This window comes from Sinohyriopsis cumingii, chromosome 3 (assembly GCF_028554795.1).
Source record: "Sinohyriopsis cumingii isolate HCF-2022 chromosome 3, ASM2855479v2, whole genome shotgun sequence".
Classification (NCBI taxonomy): Eukaryota; Metazoa; Mollusca; class Bivalvia; order Unionida; family Unionidae; genus Sinohyriopsis; species Sinohyriopsis cumingii.
In genome coordinates this window covers 49,674,255-49,700,112 of record NC_142963.1, presented here as the reverse complement: position 1 = coordinate 49,700,112, position 25,858 = coordinate 49,674,255, and the positions used below count along the sequence as shown (strand labels likewise).

The following is a 25,858-nucleotide window of genomic DNA, read 5'->3' as shown; positions in this document are numbered from 1 at the left end:
TTTGCATCATTAAAAAACAGAAATCTTAATTGACTGTAGTAATACATGTTTTTGTGGTTTTTCTGTTACGTAGCTATTTATAGCACTTGGGATGTCCAGCTTGATCGCAATAAGGTCATCATAATACCAGTCCTTCAACCAATGGAAGCCAAATTGTTTCAGTTATTTTTTGTTTGTTTGTTAAAATGTTGTTTTTCTTTAATGTTTACTTCATGTCTGCCCTAACTGGCGGTGTTTATCTTATGCTGTACACATGACTCTATTTATAGAAGTGGAAAAGTAGTTCTCCTTACAGTTCATACAGAAATGAATGCAATTCGTTTTGATCACGTGGTAACATTCTGACCAATGGAAATGTTACTTTCCTGTACCAGCTACTGGCATTGCAATTATGCCATTATGGATTTGCCAAATCATAATGATGAATTTCTCTGGGCAGACAAATTTTGCCATGATCTTCCAAAGGTCCCCATGACTGTCTGTGCCAAAGGATTTTGTAAGGTCAATGAATACTGTGGATAGGTTGAAGTTCTGTCCGGGTATTTCACTTGGAGTTGATTTTCTGCAAACACCATGTCTGTGATCCTTTGTTCTTTTCTGAAGATCTACTGGATCTATGGTAGTAGCCTTCGATCAGTGTGATGCACAAGGTGATTCAGTATAATTCTGGTGAGGATTTTGCTGGCTATTGGCAGCAAGAAGATGCTTTGATGGTTGTTGCATGATTGTCTGTTGCCTTTCTGCTTGTACAAGTACATGGTGGATGCATCCTTGTAGTCCTTGTTTGTCAGACATTACATTATAGCTTGATAGTCAATGTGTTTGTCAGACATTACATTATAGCTTGATAGTCAATGTGTTTGTCAGACATTACATTATAGCTTGATAGTTGATGTGTTTATGACATTAAAATATAGCTTGATAGTCAATGTGTTTATGACATTAAAATATAGCTTGATAGTTGAAATGTTTGCAGAATTCTGGAAAATTTGCATGTGTAGATATTATGATTTGGTCTTTTATGATCAGATTTAATTTAAAATTCCAAAGATCTGTATGAGTTTAAATTTTCCTGATCTCTGATCTGGCTGCTAAAAGTTGCAGATATAGAATGATTCAAAAATTTAAGTTTAATTGGTAAATAGTATGGTCACGATATTATAAAATAGTTAGATAGTTTTTTCTTCTTGTATGTGCAGTGTTTTTGGGAAGTTATTCACTTCCTCACCAGATGTCGCTGTTTCTTGTTTCCAGCGAATTTTGAATTTGTATTTTCTTCAATCATCATTGCATGTTTGGCACTTGGTATTGCCTTTGCCTGCCTGTCTGTCAGCCTCTTCATCCATATGACTTGTAATATCTAATGTCTGAGGAAAAAATAGAAATTCTTCAGTCAGTTGTTGCAGTTTGTTCAATATGTTACAACTCTATGTTCTTAAACTATGTAACAGAAAGAAGCAAAACCAACAAGTTGAGTAAAATAAACAGATAATTTATTTCCATAGAATACATAGCAAAAATTCAAAACATTTTCTGTCACAAGTCCAAAAATGAAATGTAGAAAGTTCAAAATAAATTTCAGTAGTCTTGAATATGCTGTCGTACCAATAGCCTTGACTTATCACAATGATATAATCCAGAATGTCTTTGAGTCATCAATATTCACAAAGTAGTGTTTTAGTCCTAAAAGTCAAAGAGCACTTGGTAATTCCAGTGAATAATTTAAATAAATGATTGCTCTCAAATTATATCATAAAACAATTATAAACTTTGATCATACATTTCAAAATATGGATATTAAAACAGGAATGAAGACTTTACTTACAAAAACCTGTTTATATACATCCACACTTAACCAATGTCGCAATAGAATTTTCTGTAAAGTAATGGAAAATTCAAAAATATTGTCAACATGTTCATTTCCAGAAAATATCAAACTCATAAACAATGTTAGACATTGAAGTAAATTATTAGTATATATATTAAACAACATGAGAAAAGTCAGGTGGACCAAAACTATCCTCACTTAAGGACAAAGGTCAAACACACAATATAAATTAAATATACATAACAAATAGTAGTGATTGTTATAATAATGTCCTAGAGGCTATACCCGCTTTCACACAGTCACTTGCCTGTGTTCAAAATGTCAGCAATTCTGATTGATTTTTATAACAGTGATGTTTCAGTGTTGAATGTAGCTGCTAATTAATTTGGTAATTAATGGTGCTGCATAAATTGGTCAGACAGTCAAATAATGTTTGGTTTGCCTGTCTGTTTTTAAACTGATTCAGTTAGAAGGTTGTAAAAAGCACAGGTGCTAATGTATTTTCACAATTAGTATTTACAAGGTCATATCTTTGAAATGTTCTCATCAGTTAGAAAAACAGACAGTGGATAAATTTTAGGCGTTTTATAATTAGTTGGTATTGGTTCATTCATCAATTTATTCTCTTTTAACGTTGAACTTGTTTTGTCATTCCATCTCATCTGACATATGTAAATATGAGATAGGGGCTATATTCTCCTCCTTGCCAATTTAAGAGATCAATCATGAGATTTCAGTTTCTGATAACAAATCAGATAGGTCGATGAGAAGCAGAAAAAAATCATCATTGAATTGAAAAGTATATGACTTTGTCTGGTTGGAACAGATTTAAGTGTGATGTAGATAAGACCAAGGTGAAAATAAACACCTGCTACCTATGTATATAATTATACCAATAGTCCTACAATAGATGGATAGATACATAGACAGACAGACAGACAGATCTACCTTATATCAGACAAATAGCACAATCTGTATTTTCTCCTTTCATAACACCATGGCTACATAAATTGTAAATAAATGATTTCTGGAATGATTCCTTCCTATCTAAATGTCCAACTTATAATTTGCTTATAAATTTGTTTTGATATTCATCCATCTAAAATAATCACATGATAATTTACAAATATTCACATTTTTTGGCTTGATAACTTAAGATGTAACATGCCAAAGGAAAAGAAAGAAAATATTATCAACACATATAAACTCAGAGATACCAATTTGTTAATTGGAAGACAAATGTTGGTACATCAAGTCTTCAAAATTTCTTTCAGCAGAATTAAAAGAAATTTTTTAAAAAGTTAATAAAGCCCAAACTCCATCTTTCTTAAATATCATCACCCTGGCTTTTAAAAGTATCATTGTCAAAAGAAACATATAGGATCAATATACCATATGTACTCGCTCATGAGATGAGTCTAACTGCAAACTGCGCATACTAGATCTGCCAGCACATAATGCACTGGCAAATCTGGGTGTGTGCAGTTTGATAGGAGTAATCAGTAGAACAAACAACATAGACCCTAATCTGCAGGCATATTATGCTGTTTCTGACCAGGGTCTTTGTCATTTGCAGTTTGACTTATAAGCAAGTATATATGGTAGTTTAAATATATTTTATTTGCATGAGCTCATATTAAATCAATGGGGTTCAATTTCAAGTGCTCTTAAAATTACATTAATTTCTTTCCATTACATTTTCTGTATAACAAATCCAGTAGTTCTCCTTTAATTTACTTTCTATTTAAAGATAAAATTATCCAGCAATAATCAATGAAAGTGAATTATATTGTGAAAAACATGTGTAAGAAACAAATGCATTTAAAAATGTTTTCATTAAAAGATTAAATTGAAATGAGAGACATCTGTTATAAGTAAAAACGATGCACAGTTAAGTAAATTAAGTCCATTCAAAAACTGCTAAAATATGACTTGACAAATATATAATAATATATTACTTCTGAAAAATAAAAGTGCATTAGAAAAGGCAAAAAGTAAATGAGGATGGTGATAATCATGATGAGGATCTTAGATGACCTTGGATGATCTTTGATGATCTTGGTTGATCTTGGATCAGTGGTGATAAAACTCACAGAGTAACCACAGAATAATCTTGAGGAATGGGATAGTTGCGTTGATTATGAGGGAAGGGTAGGTCAGTTGGGATGTTGATTAAGCATATTTTAATGAAGGAATAATTTTTCTGTGAATCTGTCACCTGTTAATGTTCTTGCTCACTATCTAGTAAAATCTTTTGATTACAGAATGAAACTGTATACATGCTGATGAGGTAGGGGACAGTTGAAGATGACCTAGTACTGAATGTCAACCTTTGACCTTCTGTTTTGGACTTAGGACACTCTACTTAAGCTTCTAAAAATGAAAGGTCAAAGGTTGACTTTTAACTAATCAGAGTCCTCTGCTATGTTAAGGGCATCTGGTATGTGTCAGTTTCATGTACAGGTTTTGTATTCTGTCAAATTAACTTTTTCTGTGGTGATGGAATTTAGTTAGCTTTTGGGTAAAATCAATTCATATTTGGATCTAACTCTGACTTTTGACATCAGTTCAAGTCTGAAAACTTTTGATATGAGAGGTCTTGAAAAGAAAATTCAAGAAGGAAAAGGACAAGAATTCACTGCCAGATTAAAATTTGTTCATTGCAGTGAAGAGTCTACAAATGCAGGCTGCTGTTTCCACCCAAATATCTGGACTGTCAGGTATGTATATAGTTTTAGGTAGAGCCACATAATGCCACCCCATTAGCTTTGTAACATGAGTAATATTATCAAATATTGCCCACAATTGCCCACAAAAGCCAAATTCAATTTTTCCAAGTTATCTACCAAATTAACAACCATCGCTAGTTGTTCAAGGTTTCACTAGGACACAGTACTCTTTAAGATGACCAAAATATAACCAAGTTTGCAGGATGATAAAATAAAGTGAAAATTCTCTCCAGAAATTATTAAGAAATGGATAATACATTGAAACTTACAAGTTATAGGTTACTAACAGGATGAACAGTAAAGGACTAACACTCAAGTTAATAATCATATAAACTGAAAATCAAAAGATGTCATACAACAACAATAGAATATTGTTTTTAGTAAAAGTCAAGCAAGAAAATGTCAGTCTGAGAGAAGTAATACCTAATTTGCAATGCTGAAGTATGCATGATAACTTCATATTCAGGGGTATAGTAGTAATTGAGAACTCAGGACAAATCACAGAAACAGTGTTACAAGACTTAATTGAAACAGTTAGACTTCCATGCCATCCAAATTGGTCAACAGAATGAAGAAGACAATAATGACAGACAGGTTGTTTCAGCAATGTTCTAGCTCCCAAACCTGGCCCATCATGCAACATTCACTTATTTTAAGGAAAGAAAAATTGTGAGAAAGGCAGTGGACAATTTATGAAATAAGAAATATGGGATCAGTGAAATATCCAGTGAATGGGCAGTGAAAACTAGCAAGGGAAAATCTTCATGCACACTTAGTGTTATATATCTATATTGTGGGCTTAACTTTATCCATGATTGTAGATTGTACTTTAAGCTAATGGTCATTTGTAAACATGTTTAGATAGCTAGCTTTTGTCCATGTTTGTAAGTTATAAATAAGTTGTTTAATGATAACTGAGTTCAATTTCCTGCCCTATTTACAAAAAGTTAAAGGTTCTGGAAGCAAACTTGTGACCGACATTCTGGTCATTTTATTGTGCCTTAGGTTTTGATATAGGGTTGTCATCAACAAAATTATTCATTCCTACTTTAAGTTCAGTCTGTGAAAATATTTTTAGTTGTGTTAAGATATAATTTGAGAGGAACCATTTATTTAAATGATTCATTGGAATTACTAAGTGCTCATTGACTTTTGGCCTAAAACACTACCTTGAGATTATTATGAATTCATTTAAAGACATTCTGGATGTATATTATTGTGATACATCTAGACTTTTGGTAAATCAACCAATTCAAGACTATTTGTGTATCATTACATTCAAGACTTGGAATTCATTCAGAATATTCTATACTTTTAAAGTTTTTATAGAACATTTAGGATTGTTTAAGATTTAATTCTCAATACTAATTATTTGTTGAATTTGTTGGTTTTGCTTTTTCTGCTACTTAGTTTAAGAACATAGAGTCATAGCAATCAGCAGAGGTTATTTCATGCCAACTGCAACAGAAAATATTGTATTAAAGAATTACTATGGTTTATATAAATGATGATTTTTCATGGATTTGTATAGTGTTTTGGGAGAATTTATGGAGATATTTAATCATAGAATTATTCTGTCACATGACTTGAGTGTAAAAAACATTACAGACAAGGTTGAATCACTGTTTTATTTAATTGCATCATGCATAATTATTAAAGAGGCCCAAAGGATGGTACAAGTGCAAATCATGAATATATTGATAAATTTATCAATTTAGGAACTGTCGTGGAAAAGGATTGATGTAAATTAGGTGAATGTTTTCAGAATACCCCTGCAATATTATTTGATATTGAGCAAGAAAATTAAAGGCGATACCATCAAGAACAGGTAATAAAATGAATGATGATTACAATATTCACATGTCAAACAAATGTAGCAGCTGTAATTAAGATCACTAAAGACAAATCAATTGGATAAATGTTTTTGGTGTTAATATATGGAATTCCCAAAGAATTTTATAAGTAATTATGAGGAAATGTTTAAAGCTGAAGAATGTGATGAAATGATTAAATGAGTGACATTCTTGTGACTTTTCAGGAACTTGATTTTTGCACTAAGTAGCAGAAACTATGGAATCACTATATAATAAGTGTAGATCCTTTGAGGTCATCAGACTTCATTGTACAAGCGGAGAGTCTTGATAAAAGACCAAAGGCCAGAATGCAGTTCTTTTGCCAAATACCGAATTCGAGAATGTTATATTTAGCCACCAAAAAATATTTGGCATGGATTTTCAATTGATGACACCTGGTGAATGTTTTGTGATAGGCTGCAACTCCCTGTATTTTTGCAAAAATTAATTTCAAAGGTGAAACATCATTAACAGCAAATGGCCATGCAGTCCAATACGATCAACTACATGAAGTTTTAAGACCCTTACAATTATATCTGCTGAGGAATGCATGTGGCAGAGGTTACATGCACCATGAATAAAAAATGTATATGATTGGCATTAGGACATAATAAGTGTAAAGCCATATGTCTTGGAAAATATGAACTGAGTGGCAGAACATGTCATTATGAATATTGTAAATTACATTTGCCGGTGTTATGTGCTGGCACAGGTGTTCGACCATGTCTTAAATGCAGCATCAGAGTCAAATCACATAACTTTGTGGACCACGTGGATATGTTCATAAATATTATTGCAAAAATAGAACCCATTGTTGTAAAAATGAATGATGATGTTAACATTGTTGACAACCTTGATGAAATATTAAGCCAGTATTGAGGCTATTGCTCCTTCAAATCCTGGTATAGTTTTAAAAAAATAATTTATTAATGGAATTTACTAGTAAAGACTTATTTGTTACTTATATATAGAAACATGCCAATGATAATTTAACTAAATCAATTTTCAGAAAAGCATGGAATGTATATACCAAGCCATATGTGAAAGGCAACATACTTGTGTTATTAGGACCCATAATTGTATGGAATACAATACCAAGCCATATGTGAAAGGCAACATACTTGTGTTATTAGGACCCATAATTGCATGGAATACATATACCAAGCCATATGTGAAAGGCAACATACTTGTGTTATTAGGACCCATAATTGCATGGAATACATATACCAAGCCATATGTGAAAGGCAACATACTTGTGTTATTAGGACCCATAATTGCATGGAATACATATACCAAGCCATATGTGAAAGGCAAGATACTTGTGTTATTAGGACCCATAATTGCATAGTTAGAGGAAGATTTTACCATGTATAGAAAATTCCAACTGTTTTTGCTGAGTGATATGATTGGTTCAGAGTCGCTGTCTCATTATGTATGGATAATGTATCTTACCCGTTTGCTTAACCAACACGAATAAGGAATTTCCTTGCAGCTGTTGCATGCATATTTTTTACACCCAATGATGAACATGACTTTTATTGCAAATGGAATCAGTGAAAAACTACAGTGTATGATTGTGCTACAACCTGGTAAAAAAAGACATTTTGAAGTGTAACGAGAAGTGAAATTACTTTATGTCATATATATGGACTTTAAATGTCTCAGTATTTCTGTGAATGATCAGAACAAAGTTGTTGAACAAGTTCCATGCAGGTTTTGTTACATCATTGTAAGAGTGATGAGCAAAGTGAGCCACCACTGTTGTATTGTGGTAAGGATGCATTTGTGGTTTTTCTTAAATTGCTCAAAGTGAAATTCATTCAATGACAACAGCTCTGTTTACCTACCAACATGATTATAAACAGATTTGTATGGCCACTCATTGCTGGATTTCTGAAAGTCATTTTGTTGGAACTGAAAGTTCCAAAGTTCATGATCACTGTCACATGACTGTCACATGACTAGAGCATACAGAGGAGCTGTGCATGGTATATGCAATTTACTGTTACAAATTTAAACCAAGGTAAATAAAAATTCCTGCAGTGTTGTGTAACTTGTGTAGGTATGATGGCCATTTGATAATACAAGCCAATTACAATGGCATCAAAGCCACAAATAAGTGTTATTCCAAACTACATGGAAAAATATATGATGTTTGATTATTACAGTTCATCATTTTTTTATACAGTTTTTGAATTCATCATTGGACAAATTATTCATTGCCATTATGTGCAGTAATTTCATCAACGACTACATGCACACAAAGTCTGGACACCATTTGATTGCAAAAACATGGGTGTCTATCATGATCTGTGTTTGCACACTGTTATGTGAGTGCATTATCTTAATTCCATGCACTATTTGCATTGCTGGGAATGGTTTATTATCAAAAACCAAAATTAAGGTAGAATTGCTGACTGATTTTGATATACATCTGTTTATCAATCACTTCATGGTGGACTATCAATGGCAAATTATCGGTATACATGCAAACAACCTAGACCTAGATGGGCATGACCACTATGCCCCAAATGGTCGTGCCAATGCTTCATTTCCAACAAATCTAAATGTACCTAGTGAGACTCTTGACTAACTATTCAATGGACACTATTGTAGATGCAAAAGTTAATGGATTTTCAAGGTTTGTATGTGACTTTGAAGATGCTAATATATATGAACATTTAAATATAGAAATAGGATGTAAGAATGATAAATGTAGTATGGATACAATCTCAGTGAGTACCCCATTGCATGATGACATACATATAATTGATATGAAACTAAATACAAAAGGTTTTAGGTCACTTAAATGTACAAGGTATAGTGGGAAAAATAGACCAGATTAAGTTAATGTTGTCTTCCAAGGAAAATAATATACATGTTTTAGGACTCACTGAAACCAAATTAAATGCTAACCACAATGATGATCTATTTCACTGTTAAGGCTACAATAAACCATTATATAGGGACAGAAAGATAGTGGGGGTGGGTGGGTCTTGTTGTATACATTAGGGAAGATGTAAATGCAGAAAGTCGACTTGACTTGGAGTCACATGAAATTGAGAGTATCTGGGTGAAAGTTTTCAAAATAATGCAAAATCATTCCTAGTTGGTTTCATTTATAGGCCACCTTCCTCCAAAGCAATTTGGAATGTTAACTTTTCGAAACAAATGGAAAATGTTCTAGCACAGGAGAAAGAAACATATATACTTGAAGATATAAATAAGGACCTTCTCAGTACTCAAATAAGGAACAACTGGATGGAATTTATTGAATCATTAGGCCTAGACCAGCTGGTAAATGAGCCTACAAGGGTAACAGAAGAATCGAGCACTCTTATTGATCACATTTATACCAACCTACCAGACAATGTGGCTTGTGTTAATGTACCGAATGTTGGTCTTAGTGACCACTATACTACTTTTTTGGCAAGAAAGGTTAAATGCAAGAAAAATATAAAAAAGACAAACAAAGCGATCACTTACAGATCATTCAAAATTTTTAATGAAGAACAATTTCTCAATGACCTACATAAATTTCCATGGAATATGATCCAAAATTTGGATGACATAGATAAAGCACTGAGGGTGTGGACTGACTTATTCATGGATGTAGTCTCTAAGCATGCATGACTGAAAGTACATTGAGTAAAGACTGAAATTCAACCTAATTGGCTTACTACTGAAATCCTAGATGCTATGAAAACATGAGACCAATTCAAGGCTATGGGAAACCATGCACAATATTAAGTATGGAGAAATAAAATAACAAGTAGAATTAAAAAAGCTAAAAAAACTTATTATCAATCATTGCTTGAAAACAAAAAGAGCAACCCAAACTCCATTTGGAAAGTCTTCAATGAACTCACTGAAGGAACACACAAAGATCAGACAAATAAAATTCACTCACTTCTGGTAAACGACACCATAGTCACTGATGACACTGACATTGCAAATGTTTCCTATGATTTTTTCACCAATATTACCACAAAGTTAAAAGAACCAGTGATAGAAAACATCTTTATTGAACTGAAAAAGTTCTGCAGCAGCAAAATCTCTAAGGAGGTATATTTCTCTATCCCACCAGTATAAAAAAAAATTTGTTAAAAAATGTCTCAGTGAACTTGATACCAAGAAAGCTACAGGACTTGATCAGATTGGTCCATGACTCGTTAAATCTTCTGCCTCTGCTATTGTAGATAGCATAACATTAATAATCAATTTAAGTATTGCAACCTCATCTGTCCCCAAAATATGGAAAACTGCAAAAGTAATGCCTATTCACAAATCAGTTTCTAAGATGATGTTGATAATTACCAACCATTCTCAGTACTACCAAACTTCTCAAAATTGATTGAAAAACATGTCCATGACTCATTCATGTCATATTTAACCAAACACTTGCTGTTACACCCTAATCAATCAGGTTTTAGACAGAAACATTCCTGTGAGACTGCCTTGAACTCCCTATCTGATAAATGGCTTCAAGCACTTGACCAAGGTAGAATAATAGGATCTGTATTTGTAGATTTCAAGAAAGCTTTTGACATGGTGGATCATGAAATCCTATTGAAGAAACTGAAAATCTACCAATGTGATGAATTAACAATTAGATGGTTTACTTCATACTTAAGTGAGAGAACACAACATGTTTACATGAATAATGTTTTGCCTGAACCTGGAACAATTAGATATGGAGTACCACAAGGCTCAATTCTAGGTCCATTACTATTCATTTTATTTATTAATGACCTACCACTTTTACTAAGAGACCCAATATCATCTTCAGATCTCTATGCAGATGACACAACATTGTCAGACATCCAAAACACAAAGCATGAACTTGAAATTTCTTTACAGAATGCCCTAAACAAACTGGAAAACTGGTGCACATGCAATGGCATGGCAGTAAATACTGGCAAAACTAAAATATTACTTATCTTAACATGGCAAAAAAGGACAAATCTTGATAGTGATGAACTATGTCTGACATAGAAGGATACAAATTTGCAAATGGTCTGTCATGACAGACTATTTGATGTTCTGGTAGATAATAACCTATCATGGACTGAACATATCAAACATATCAGTAAAAAATGTTAATTCAAGTTTATGGCTTCTCTGTAGGATAAGACATTTTCTCCCTGAAAGGCACAGAAAGCTATTTTATAACAGTTGCATACAACCCTATTTAGACTACCGTAATGCATTATAGGGTAATTCAAACGATACAAACATAAGAAAGCTGGCACATCTTCAAAAAAGAGAATTAGGGATTATATCCTTCCAGAATGAAAGTGATGAATAATTTATCTGTTAAGTTAAAAATATTACCTAATAAAGACCGAATCTGTTTGAGAAAACCCAAATTAATGTACAGAATATCCAATAATAGTGCTCATGAGCATTTACAATCACTATTCCGCTATAGGCTACCTGGCAATACTCCCCACCTGCAATCCATGACTACCAAACAGTATAAAATTCCCAAACCAAATAAGGAATTATTTTTACAAAGTTTCCAGTAATAGAAATGCCCACTCTATTTCCCTCTTCCAAGCCCAATATATCCAGTGATATCCAGTGGCTTCAGAGATGCAGCTAAAATAAATAAATTCCTTTGTATGAGGGCCTCAAGGTAGATTAGTTCTTATCTGATTGTGTTACCCTCTTTAAATAAAGTCATTATTTATTATTATTGTTATTCCTACAAACAATGAGGTATCAGTACCTAGTTATATTTGATATAGGTGGTAAAGTGTACCTAACCCCTGTGGGTCTACACAGAGTAATCCCAAGTCTCTGAAGGAATCGAATACCAGAGGGAAAAGGTAACCATATCTGACTTGGAAAAACAAATGGAGAGCCATTAGAGAGAAATAATTGTTGAGACCAAGTTGCAAATGCGGTTTAAAAAAACACCACTACATGCAAATTTTCTGTAGTGAATTGTTGGCACAGGTCTGATCACTGCAACATCCTTGAAAAAGATGGGCTATCTGTGGTTGTTTTGTGCATGTCATACTAAGGACAATGTGAGTTGCATGAGTGGATTGCATCATACTGACAAATCTTCACTCCAGAGGAGGATGTATTCACATCAAATGGACAGTAGGTTTTTCAGCATGATAAAAGAAAGCTAAACAGAGCTATGGGTTAGCTATGACTGCTATAAAAATGTAATTTGATAGTGTAGATCCTTACAAGTTTTCCACTGGGCAATCGAGGACATGGTTTTGGGCATGTCTGTCACTAGCTTTAGTGGAATGATACACTCCAAAATCAAAAACAAGCACCAAGTGTGTAAATGGGGACCTTCCTACAGATCATGTTTTTGCATTGTCCTGGGCTGAAATGGTTCACAGAATCAAGATTTAACCCCTTTTCCATCCGAGGATGTCTTGAGTTGGAGATGTTCTGAACACATGGGTTTGTAATCTCATGAATGTCTTCTGTGTACATAAAATACAATTTTGCACACACAGATGAAAGTCTTCTATATACATCAAATACAATTTTGCACACACACACATACATACACACATACACACTCACATGATACAGAAGTGGTCTACTGCAGTTGAGATCCACAGCTTCTCAACATGTTGAGCCAGATATGCACTTTACCATGTGCTGCATGCATGCATGTGTGTCTGTCAGAACATATAGATAAGAAAAATACAAAATACAAAAGGTAAGGAAAAAAAGCCTAAAGATTTTACAAGATTGTACAAAGAAAGCCACTTTATATGATGAATGAAGAAAGCCCCCCACAGTAATTAGAACTAAAGTTTATTTTTCCAAATGGAGAACCAAGGTCCATCTTTTGCATATACATGTGATGGATTTCACACATACATGAGAGCCTTTAGTTTAACAAAAATGCATAATTTATTGTATGTACTTGCTTATAAGCCTAGTCAAACTAAAAAAACACAGATCCAGATCTGCCATAGCATAATTCACCCATAGATCAGGGTCTGTGTTATTTGTTGTACTGATTACTCCTAACAAACTGCACAGACCAAGATCTGCCATCATATTATATGATGACAGATCTGTGTCTGTGTAGTTTGTGGTTGGTCTCATCTTAACAGAAAGTATATATGGTATGTTCTTGCACCATTTATGTATCTGTTATGGAAAGAAACATTTATACTTATTTTTAATTTTTTTTTAAAGATTCCATTAAACCTAAAGATGCTGTGAAAGCTAGGAGGAAGAGAGACTTACAAGTTTCCTCCCTTGCATGGAACTCTTCAGTCCCAGTTTGCAAAGGTAATGTTTCTCACCATTGTATGTGTTATTATAGTGTACCAAGGTATTCAGTTTTTATCTAGTAAAATGTTTTCTTTATTTAGAAACAAGATGGTTTTGTAATGGGTAGCTATTAGCAAACATGTTTTGTTAGTAGTATACTTTATTTTACATTTAAACAATACACAAGACAAGTTCAGTTCAAAGTTTATTTTACATATAAAACAATCAAGGCATAACAGAAGCAAATTTCACCACAGCACACTGCACCAGACATGCTCTGAATTTGCATATGATGTATACCTCAGGCAGAGATTTGGAGGATTTTGTGGCATTGAAAAGAGTATCAGATATTAGTGTGTGAAGTTGAAAGTTGCTGATATGAGGTATATAATGACACTGATATGAGGTATATAATGACACTGATATGAGGTATATAATGACACTGATATGAGGTATATAATGACACTGATATGAGGTATATAATGACACTGATATGAGGTATATAATAACACTGATATGAGGTATATAATGACACTGATAACCAAAATTAGAGAAGCCTAATCATGAGTATGGTTATGACTGATATTCCAACAAGGAGTGCATATGTGGGCATAATAAGTTAATACATTTAAAACATTTTGGTGGGGCAAAAAACTTGCATTCACAACTGAGCAATGTTGCATGAAACAGTATGTACAATAGAGCAGTTACATAACATAGGGGGGTCTAAGCATAGATATGAATCATACAAAGTAGTGGTACAGCAGATAGATAACTGCATGTAAGCTGGAGAGACTGGTAGTTTGAATAATAACCTAAATATATCATCCATATTGAAAAACATATCTCTACAGGCATATAGAGTTTTCTGCATCAATGTAAACAATACAGTACCAACTCTTTTCAGAGTACAGTCGCTCTGGATTCCTCTAACAGAAATCAAGGTGTATATAAGTTAATATAGAAGGTTACAAATATACATACTACAGAGCAGAAAGTGCTATCACAAATATTAGCATACAAGTTATCTCCTACTGAGATTTGAACCTGGATCTGCAGATTATGATGTCCATGGCTTGCCTGCATGCACCAACCCCCATACCCTGTCACTTAAACACACATGCCCATAAAAGGATGAAACCTAGTCATGGATATTGGCATTTGTGTGTAGCAGAGGCACTTGTATTGCAACCCATTATTTAAACAAACTTAAATCAAGGCATAGCGAAATATAGAAGTTATAAATATACACCAGATAGAGTGGAAAGTACTATCCCTGGATCCTAGGTTTGAATGTCCTTGGGGAATGATTTAGGAAGACAGTGACCTGTATGATAATATTCTTTCTACATATAATTTCAATTCATATTATTTCAGTCAGCCTTTATGAATTTAAATAAAATCAAATCAATGGTGCATATATACAAAAATGATTACAAGTGCAAAATAATTTCCTGTTTGTTTTATTTGTGTTCATCTTTACTGATATTGAAATTAGGGAATAACACCAACCACAGAAGCACATAATTTTTGGTCCTTAAAAGTACTTATTTTTTCTCTAATTTCCCATGCTTCAGATTGGCTGCATGCATGTTATAGATACTGAATACTATTTAAAATGGACAAAAGGCAGTCAGAATGAATATAGTATTATTTTGACCAAAAAGATCCAGTTCTATCATTTATAGGTGTAAAATCTAGTTATAAGGACTGACAAGTTTATTTTTTAAGTTCAGTGCAGGATGAAAACAAAATCACACTGCATACTTTACGAAGATCTTCTTTGTGGATTCATACAGCTTGCACAGCATTTTTCAGTTGATAATTTAATGAAGATCATATATGATGAATTATTTTAACTTCGCTTTCTTTAACTCATTAACCCTTGGAGGTTTTTGTCGTTTTCGCTTGAAATGTGAGCAGGAAAAACATTTTGGGGACTATTTCTGAATACATCCTAATGCATCAAATTCCAAGAGATTTCCTGTTAACCTAATGCCTAGTTGTGTTAGAAACATCATTTTTCATTGGTTATTTCGCTCACACATGAGCAGAAGGGTAAAAGTTGGATTTTTTTTTTTTGTTTTTTTGTTTTTTGTTTTAAACGACCCATCATTTTTGTCTCGAGACCACTCTTTATTCCAAATGCCCATCTTATCCTACTTTTTGCAAAGGTTCACCTGTCTGTGTGCAGTTCAGGCCAGTCTGCCTTAGATCTGAGGCCAAAAAATCTAAAATCCAGACTCAAAATCGGATTCTGACCACGAGCAAAATTTTGGGTGGAAAAAAAATCGGGTCAAAAAATTAGGGTTTTCTCTCTGTATTTTGTAATGCAACTAGAACGTCCAGATTATTTGGTATCATTGTTGAGCTACATCTGTCTAACTTTCTATAATACCACCCACTTTAGTGTATCATACATGACCTTGACGCTAAAGAGCTCTGCAGCAGGCTACTACCTCCTAATGCATAAAAGCGGCACCAGGGGTTAATGAGTAAACAGCATTTTAACATTGTCATTGATGATATAAGTCTTACTTGTAAGTTCTACATTTAGGTGATAACTGTTGCACCAAACTATGTGTGCATTAATATGAACAAGAAATAAACATCACTAGCAATTGTTGGTCACTTTAATCTAGTCTTTAAGTTCAAGAAATTGTATAAAAAGTTTGTATGAAGCTCCAGTTCTCTGGCACAGTTTCTTCTGTGGTCATGAAGCTTAATAACTGCTTCATTTTGAGAACTTATATTTAAACCCATGAAAAGTTGGTCAGTGTGGTTTACTGTTCTTGTTGAAGTATGTAAGGATTGTTGATCATGCACTGGTAGAGAAGACAAGAAGAAGTGTTATTTAGAATTTTTGTCTAACCTTGTTAATACCATCAAACTAATTAGTTGCTAATTCAAATTTCTTTCTAGATGTCACCCCACCAAAATTCATGGACTGTCCTAGTACCATTCTGATTGAGGTTGGAAATAGTGGACTTCTACCTGTCGATGTCAAGCTACCAAATGCCACGGACAATTCTGGAGGAACTGTATTCATGAATGTTATATACCCAATAAATTTTACATCACCCTATCTTTTTAAACAGGTATGTTTGCTATCCTTGAAATCTAAAATCATCAAAACTCTCAAGGTCAAGGTCATAGTCTTTAATGCAGTGCTTGATTAACAGGATTAAATCTTTGGCTTAGGAATACTGAGAATACACAGAGAAGGAAACAAAATGCTTAAAATCCTTTGAGGTTTATGATTGTGCCTTATCATGAATTAAAGCTACTGATTGTCAGACTTTTTCTCCAAACTTGAGTTGGAGTTTCCTTCAGTAGAACAGTCACAGATGCATGTTCAGGTCAGAGAAAAACATAATTTAATTGATTTACCTTCCTATATCAAATACAATACATGAGAAATATTAACAGATATACAACTGTTTTAGGTTTTGAAAGAACACTGCTATTTACAAGCAGTCTAGTCAACAACTTAGCTAATATTAAAGTGTGCTAATAAGACTTGCAGAGTGACCTTTGACTATTGATCTATTGACTATGCTAATGAGACTTGCAGAGTGACCTTTTACTATTGATCTATCAACTATGCTAATGAGACCTGCAGAGTTACTTTTGACTATTGATCTATTGACTATGCTAATAAGACTTGCAGAGCGACCTTTTACTATTGATCTATCAACTATGCTAATGAGACTTGCAGAGTTACTTTTAACTATTGATATTTTGACTATGCTAATGAGACTTGCAGAGTTACTTTTGACTATTGATATTTTGACTATGCTAATGAGACTTGCAGAGTTACTTTTGACTATTGATATTTTGACTGTGCTAATGAGACTTGCAGAGTGACCATTGACTATTGATCTATTGACTATGCTAATGAGACTTGCAGAGTGACCATTGACTATTGATCTATCGACTATGCTAATGAGACTTGCAGAGTTACTTTTGACTATTGATATATTGACTATGCTCATGAGACTTGCAGTTACTTTTGACTATTGATATATTGCTATGCTAATGAGACTTGCAGAGTTACTTTTGACTATTGAGCTATTGACTATGTTGATGAGACTTGCAGAGTTACTTTTGACTATTGATCTATTGACTATACTAATGATACTTGCAGAGTTACTTTTGACTATTGATGTTTTGACTATGCTAATGAGACTTAAGAATTGCTTTTGATTATTGATATACTGACTATGCTAATGAGACTTGTTAGCTTATGAACCTATTTCATTTTTAGTAGAATTTGTTGCGAAAACTTAAATGGATACTTCAGCAGCACTCCTGATTCACTGCTGAACATGTTTTCAAATTGGGCATAAGTTACAGTATGATGAAATTGTGAATATTATATCTTTGAAAATGTCCTATGTCAGAGTTCATTCATTCAGAGGTCATTATTACAGAGGCAGAAATGTGCATGTGTCCGAGTTCAGTCAATATGATTTCAGACAAAGAAGTAGCACAGAAGTAATATTACACAGAAATATGATCAAGTGTCTGAGTTCACTGAACATGATTTGAGACCAGAAGTGGTATGAAGGTAGATATTACATAGGCAGAAATGTGCAAGTGTCTGAGTTTAGTCAACGTGATTTCAGACCAAGAAGTGGGGTGGAGGTAAGTGTGTAACAATTGTCTATTTTTCCTGCAGTTTTATTGACCAGTGGTCCAAAACAAGTGGTTGAGCAGTAATTGATTGACAGATATTGACAGGTAAATTGACCAGAAAAGTTTCGACAAATTTGTTTTCTAAGTGTTCTGTGATGTTTTTCAGTTGAATACACAACTGACATTTATGTTTCCACTTCTTTTCAGAACACAACCATGAAGATTGAAGCTTATGATGTTAATAGAAATATGGCTACCTGCAACATCAGTATTGTTATAAAAGGTACATCATGATATTTGCTTCAGTTCTGTAAAAAAATATTAAGTGGTAAACTTGGAAAGGTTTTATTCAATATTAGAAACCAATTGAAATGTAAAATATGGTCACAGTTCGTCATTACAAGTTGAAGATTCATGTACATAAATGCTGGAATATTAAATTTTAAATTTGAAAGCTTGAATTTTAAATTTTAAATTTCAAAGTCAAGAGACTATTTTACTTTAAATTTTGATTGATATGAAGTTATATTTTGTCCAAATTTGGCATATTTTATGGTTAGTACAAACCATGAATTTAAAGACCAAGTGAATTATGGTCCTTATTTGGTAACAGTAGGTCCCCACACCCTAGAGCCATGAATTTAAGTATACAGAGTCATTTTTCACTAAACTTTGGAAATTGATATCATAAAGAAAAAAGAATTCACATCATTCAGCCTCTGAGAAAACTTGGGATCTAAGACATATGGTTTGTGTTCATCATTGCAGGTGAAACGCTAGATAGATTCCAAAGACTTGTCAATACATTTTTTAATTTTAATTTAATTTTGAACTTATTGTTGAAGACTGTTTTAAATTTAACTCAGTTTTTTGTGTGCATAGACTATATGTAGTACAGACTGTCGAATCATATTCCTGTCTGTAGCAAATTATTGCTGAATAGAAATAAAAATGTTGAATGTATTCATACAAAAGTTGACTGATTCTACTCCAGGTTACCATTGAATAAATACATTTTTGACGATGTTCAGATTTTTATGAATTTGAGTTTATTAATAAATTTTTCAACAGGTACAATATTTACATAATTTTTATTTATCTAAGGTCATCAAAGATTACTTGAATTACCATATTTCTCCTACAATAACACCATATTTGAGGTCTTATCTTTCTGGTCAAGGTCATGGGCCAGTATTTTTAAGTGTTCATTTGTTTCTGCTTTTTTATATCATAATCGCTGTTTGATGTACAAGGATGAACCCTAGTACACTTATGCTTATCAGCTTCATGGCATTTTTGTGTATTACAGTCAAGGCTTTATGTTCAAGGTCAAGGTCACTGATAAATGTTGTTACTCCATTTCTGCACTTTTTCTTAACTGTCTCCTGATATGGGCAATGACACTTGGGTACTTGTCATGTCTGCCTAGTAGCTTTACAGCTGTCTTAAAGTTCAGATTTCATTAATGTGAACTTTTGTAACCCCACCATGGTAGGCATGAGATAAAACTTCACTGAATTTGCTTCTTGTTGTTAAGCTCTCACATATTTATCACTTCCACTGAGTTAGTGCATCTCCTATGCACTGACCAGAATGTGCTGCATACAACAGCCAGGCCAATGTCTCATGGTCAAGGTCAAAGTATGGAGAAAATGTAATTTTGTTATTTGTGTCTCTGTCCAGAGTATAACATTGGAACCACAAAATATATTTTAAAACTACTTTCCAAATGAACATGTCATGAAAAGACAGTGTCGTGTACCTTATCCAACAAGGGAAAATATAATTCTGTGACTTGTACTTTTATCTGGAGTATAGTACATTTAAGCCAGCTGTTATGTCATATACCAAAGTCATGCACACTGCCTCAAGGTCATGGTCATGGCAGGGTCACATACCATAGTCATGCCCACTCAGTGTCATGGCAAGAGGAAATGTAATTCTGTAACTTGTATCCTTTTCTGGTAAAACTTTTGAATTACTGAAGATATTTTAATGAAACTGTCCATTAATAGTATATCATGACTAAATGTAGTAGTGCAACAGCCAGATCCTGACTCATTCTGTAACTTGTGCTTTTGTCTGGATTCAATATTTTGAACCATAGAAGAACTACTTGGCGTGTCATGTACCATAGCCATGTTCTTGGAGGTAAAGATCATGACAAGGAAAAATGTCACTGACTTTTATCTTTGTTCAGAGCATAACTTTCAATCCATTAAAGAGATTAATTTTTTATGAAACTTAGACCAATTTTATATTATAACTTGACAGTGTGCCAATTACCTTAGCCAGGTCCCATTCCTCAAATGAAGGTTACAGCTGTGGAAAATATACATCAGTGACCATTTCTATATGCAGATATAACTTCTGAACCAATGAAGATAATTAAACTTCAGTCAGTTAAATATGTTGGGTTGACATTGTCTCATTCAGACATACCCCTGTGCTTGGAATCAAGGTCACAATATGGGATAATGTAAGTTGATGTTCTGTTTCCTTATAAACATTGTGGCATTTTAACTCAAACATATGCTTTGATGAAACATTTCCACTGTTTATCATACAATAGTCAAGTCTCTCACTTGGTGGTCTTAGAGGGAAAGCATCACAAAATGGGAACATTATGGTCCACTTGCGGTATTTTAGTATAACAGTTATTGAGACTGCATTAGTTTTCTGCAACAGAAAGCCAGTGCATTTGATTGATGGCAGGTTTTAAATTCCTAAAGGTGTCAAAAGTTCTTGTTTACTTTTTGCTGACTTATCATTTTCTTTGACAGAACTGTTACTGTGATTATTCAAACCATTAAAAAAAATGGGTCATTATTTAATAAGAGATGTAAGTTGGTACCATGTCCAATCACTGCAGAATTCATAATGTTATGAAACACACAGGTAAAAGGTGATAATGATTACACCATCTTGAGCTGTGCAGTAAGCGCTAATTATACAAAAGCTGACTATCCTACGAATATTGTAGGTTGGTTTGCACAGTTTTCTGTAGCAATGGTTAATCAGATCTGAAAGGACTTTGTACATTACCTCTTGTCAGGTGTATTAAATGCATGCTTTATTACCTCCTGTTTGACCGGTGTGTGAAATGCATGCTTCATTACCTCCTGTTAGACAGGTGTGTGAAATGCATGCTTTATTACCTCTTCCATAGATCTGGTACCCCCAGAACTGATCTGCCCAACTGAAGTGGTGTACATCAGAATGGACACAACAGATGGAATGGTTAACCTGGACTACAACTGGAGCTCACTAGGAATCAATAGATCTGATGCAGTACGTTTGGAGTACAGTCCCCAACCTTCAGAACGAATTTCACTTCTTGAGAGCATCCTTATCACTATAAAGGCATATGACCAGTCTTCAAATGAAGCTGTCTGCAACTTTTATCTATTTGGACTACGTAAGTTTATTTTTGATTATCATTAAAACTGAATATCTAGGGTACAAGTATTTATTTACCTGAGTATCATATCCTAATCACTGTGCAAAATATGCAGAAATTTTTGTGAAGATTTTATGTATAATATTTGTCATTTTTTTTTAATGTTATGCATGAAACTTTTCAAAGCTATCATGTAAATTATGCTACTACTTTGTGAAAAGTTTAACATTTCTACCCCCCCTCCATTTCAGTGAATTTGCTTTGCAGTAGTGTGAATATTTTTCAATAGTGCAGTCAAAATGGGACAGTTTTAATATTTCTCACTCAAGTAACACAGAAAAAATTTGGGTTTCAAAAGAAGGAAATTTTGAAGACTTGCAACATATTTAAGAAATAATGACTTGAAAAGAGGTTATTGTTGTTCATCTTGTTAATTTTGTTTGGTAATCTATCACCAGCACTTTGTGATGGTAACATTCCAAACAGGTATTTATCTCTCAACATAGATTATTCTGTTTAAGTCATTATTTTATATTAGTATTCCAGCACACACAAATATCTTGCTCGGAAAACATCATGGTATAACTGTTGGCAACATTGCAGTGTTACATGATGATGTTACTGCTAGTGACATTGCATTGTTCCATCATTGGGTTATTGCTGGCAATATTGCATTGTTACATCATGGTGTTACTGCTGGTGACATTGCATTGTTATATAATGGTGGTATTGCTGGTGACATTGCATTGTTATATAATGGTGAAACTGCTGGCAACTTTGCATTGTTACATCTTGGTGTTACTGCTGGCAACATTGCATTGTTACATCATTGGGTTATTGCTGGCAACATTGCATTGTTACATCATGGTGTTACTGCTGGTGACATTGCATTGTTATATAATGGTGGTATTGCTGGTGTCATTGCATTGTTATATAATGGTGAAACTGCTGGCAACATTGCATTGTTACATCATGGTGTTATTGCTGGTGATATTGCATTGTTATATAATGATGAAACTGTTGGCAACATTGCATTGTTATATAATGGTGAAACTGCTGGCAACATTGCATTGTTCCATCATGGTATTACTGCTGGTGACATTGCATTGTTATATAATGTTGAAACCGCTAGCAACATTGCGTTGTTCCATCATGGTGTTACTGCTGATGACATTGCATTGTTATATAATGGTGAAACTGCTGGCAACATTGCATTGTTCCATCATGGTGTTACTGTTGGTGACATTGCATTGTTGCATCATGGTTTTACTGCTGGTGACATTGCATTGTTATATGATGGTGAAACTGCTGGCAACATTACATTGTTCCATCATGGTGTTACTGCTGGTGACATTGCATTGTTCCATCATTGGGTTATTGCTGGCAACATTGCATTGTTACATCATGGTGTTACTGCTGGTGACATTGCATTGTTATATAATGGTGAAACTGCTGGTGACATTGCATTGTTCCATCATGGTGTTACTGCTGGTGACATTGCATTGTTTCATCATGGTGTTACTACTGGTGACATTGCATTGTTATATAATGGTGAAACTGCTGGCATCATTGCATTGTCACATCATGGTGTTACTGCTGGTGACATTGCATTGTTATATAATGGTTATGTTGCTGGTGACATTGCATTGTTACATCATGGTTTTACTGCTGGTGACATTGCATTGTTATATAATGGTGGTATTGCTGGTAACATTGCATTGTTATATAATGGTGAAACTGCTGGCAACATTGCATTGTTATATCATGGTGTTATTGCTGGTGATATTGCATTGTTATATAATGGTGAAACTGTTGGCAACATTGCATTGTTATATAATGGTGAAACTGCTGGCAACATTGCATTGTTCCATCATGGTGTTACTGCTGGTGACATTGCATTGTTAATCATGGTGTTACTGCTGGTGACATTGCATTGTTATATGATGGTGAAACTGCTGGCAACATTGCTATGTTCCATTATGGTGTTACTGCTGGTGACATTGCATTGTTCCATCACTGGGTTATTGCTGGCAACATTGCATTGTTCCATCATGGTGTTACTGCTGGTGACATTGCATTGTAACATCATGGTGTTACTGCTGGTGACATTGCATTGTTATATAATGGTTATGTTGCTGGTGACATTGCATTGTTACATCATGGTTTTACTGCTGGTGACATTGAATTGTTATATCTTTTGTTACTGCTGGTGTCATGCATTGTTATATCATGGTGTTATTGCTGGTGACATTGCATTGTTATATCATGTTACTGCTGGTGACAATGTATTGTTGCATCATGGTGTTACTGCTGGTGACATTGCATTGTTCCATAATTGGGTTGTTACTGGCAACATTGCATTGTTCCATCATGGTGTTACTGCTGGTGACATTGCATTGTTACATAATGGTGTTACTGCTGGTGACATTGCATTATTATATAATGGTGAAACTGCTGGCAACATTGCATTGTCACATCATGGTGTTACTGCTGATGACATTGCATTGCTATTTAATGGTAAAACTGCTGGCAGCATTGCATTGTCACATCATGGTGTTACTGCTGGTGACATTGCATTGTTATATATGGGTTATGTTGCTGGTGATATTGCATTGTTACATCATGGTGTTACTGCTGGTGACATTGAATTGTTATAACTTTTGTTACTGCTGGTGTCATGCATTGTTACATCATGGTGTTATTGCTGGTGACATTGCATTGTTATATCATGTTACTGCTGGTGACAATGAATTGTTGCATCATGGTGTTACTGCTGGTGACAATGCATTGTTATATCATAATGTTACTTATGCTGACATGCATTGATACGTCATGATGTTATTACTGGTGACAGTGCATTGTTACATCTAGGTGTTACTGCTGTTGTCATTCATTGTTACATCATGGTGCTGTTGCTGGTGACTGCATTAATACATCATGGTATTATTGCTGGCAATATTGTATTTTTACATCATGGTGTTACTGCTGGTGACACTGCATTGTTACATCATGGTATTACTGCTGACAACATTGCATTGTTACATTATGGGTTTACTGCTGGTGAAATTGCATTGTTATATGATGATGTTACTACTGGTGACATGGCATAGTTACATCATGGTGTTACTACTGGTGACATTACATAGTTACATCATGGTATTACTGCTGGTGACATTGCATTGTTACATCATGATGTTACTGGTGACATTGCATTGTTATATGATGGTGGTATTGCTAGTGACATTACATTGTTACATCATGGTGTTACTGCTGGCGACATTGCATTGTTATATGATGGTGTTACTACTGGTGACATGGCATAGTTACATCATGGTGTTACTGCTGGTGATATTGCATTGTTACATCATGGTATTACTGCTGGTGACATTGCATTTTTATATCATGGCATTACTGCTCGTGACATTGCATTGTTACGTCATGGTGTTACTGCTGGTGACATTGCATTGTTATAGTATGGTGTTACTGCTGTTGACATGCATTGTTGAATCAGTGTTACTGCTGTTGACATGCATTGTTGAATCATGTTACTGCTGTTGACATGCATTATTACATGTTATTACTGCTTGTGACATTGCATAGTTACAATATGGTGTTACTGGTGACATTGCATTGTTACATCATGGTATTACAGTTGTTGACATGCATTGTTACATCAGTGTTACTGCTGTTGACATGCATTGTTACATGTTATTACTGATTGCAACATTGCATTGTTACATCACTGTATTACTGCTGGTAATATTGTATTGTTACATGTTAAATTATATAAATGCAAGAATACCTCCTTAAGTATCAGCATAGTCAGTGCTAAACTATATCATGATGCCTTAAAATATTCATATGAGAGAGAAGACAATAATATATGGAAATACAAGACATTAATAAATATTCTTTGTTTATATTTCTGTCATGATATGGCAGTTGGATCATTTGTCAATAAATAAAAGAAATCAGAGAATGTAGAATATAACCTATACTACTGTTGATCAACTCAGACACGTATGCAAAAACTTTATTCTACATTGATGATATAATACTTAAAAACTTGCCTTTTATGCCATGTGTAATTGCTTATAAGTCAAACTGAAACAAGAAAGATCCTGATCTGCCATAGCACAATGTGCCTGCA

The 25,858-nt window shown here is 34.0% G+C and overlaps 1 protein-coding gene across 1 annotated transcript in view; it reads left to right on the top strand.

Annotated features, from left to right (window-relative positions):
* LOC149802826 (uncharacterized) overlaps positions 1 to 25,858 on the top strand; it is a 349,692-nt gene that overhangs the window by 173,267 nt on the left and 150,567 nt on the right. The window contains exons 27-31 of the mRNA XM_089952278.1: positions 4,495 to 4,548; positions 13,593 to 13,688; positions 16,593 to 16,768; positions 18,516 to 18,591; positions 21,478 to 21,726. Of these exons, the coding sequence (XP_089808404.1) occupies positions 4,495 to 4,548; positions 13,593 to 13,688; positions 16,593 to 16,768; positions 18,516 to 18,591; positions 21,478 to 21,726 (651 nt within the window). The remainder of the gene's footprint in view (positions 1 to 4,494; positions 4,549 to 13,592; positions 13,689 to 16,592; positions 16,769 to 18,515; positions 18,592 to 21,477; positions 21,727 to 25,858) is intronic.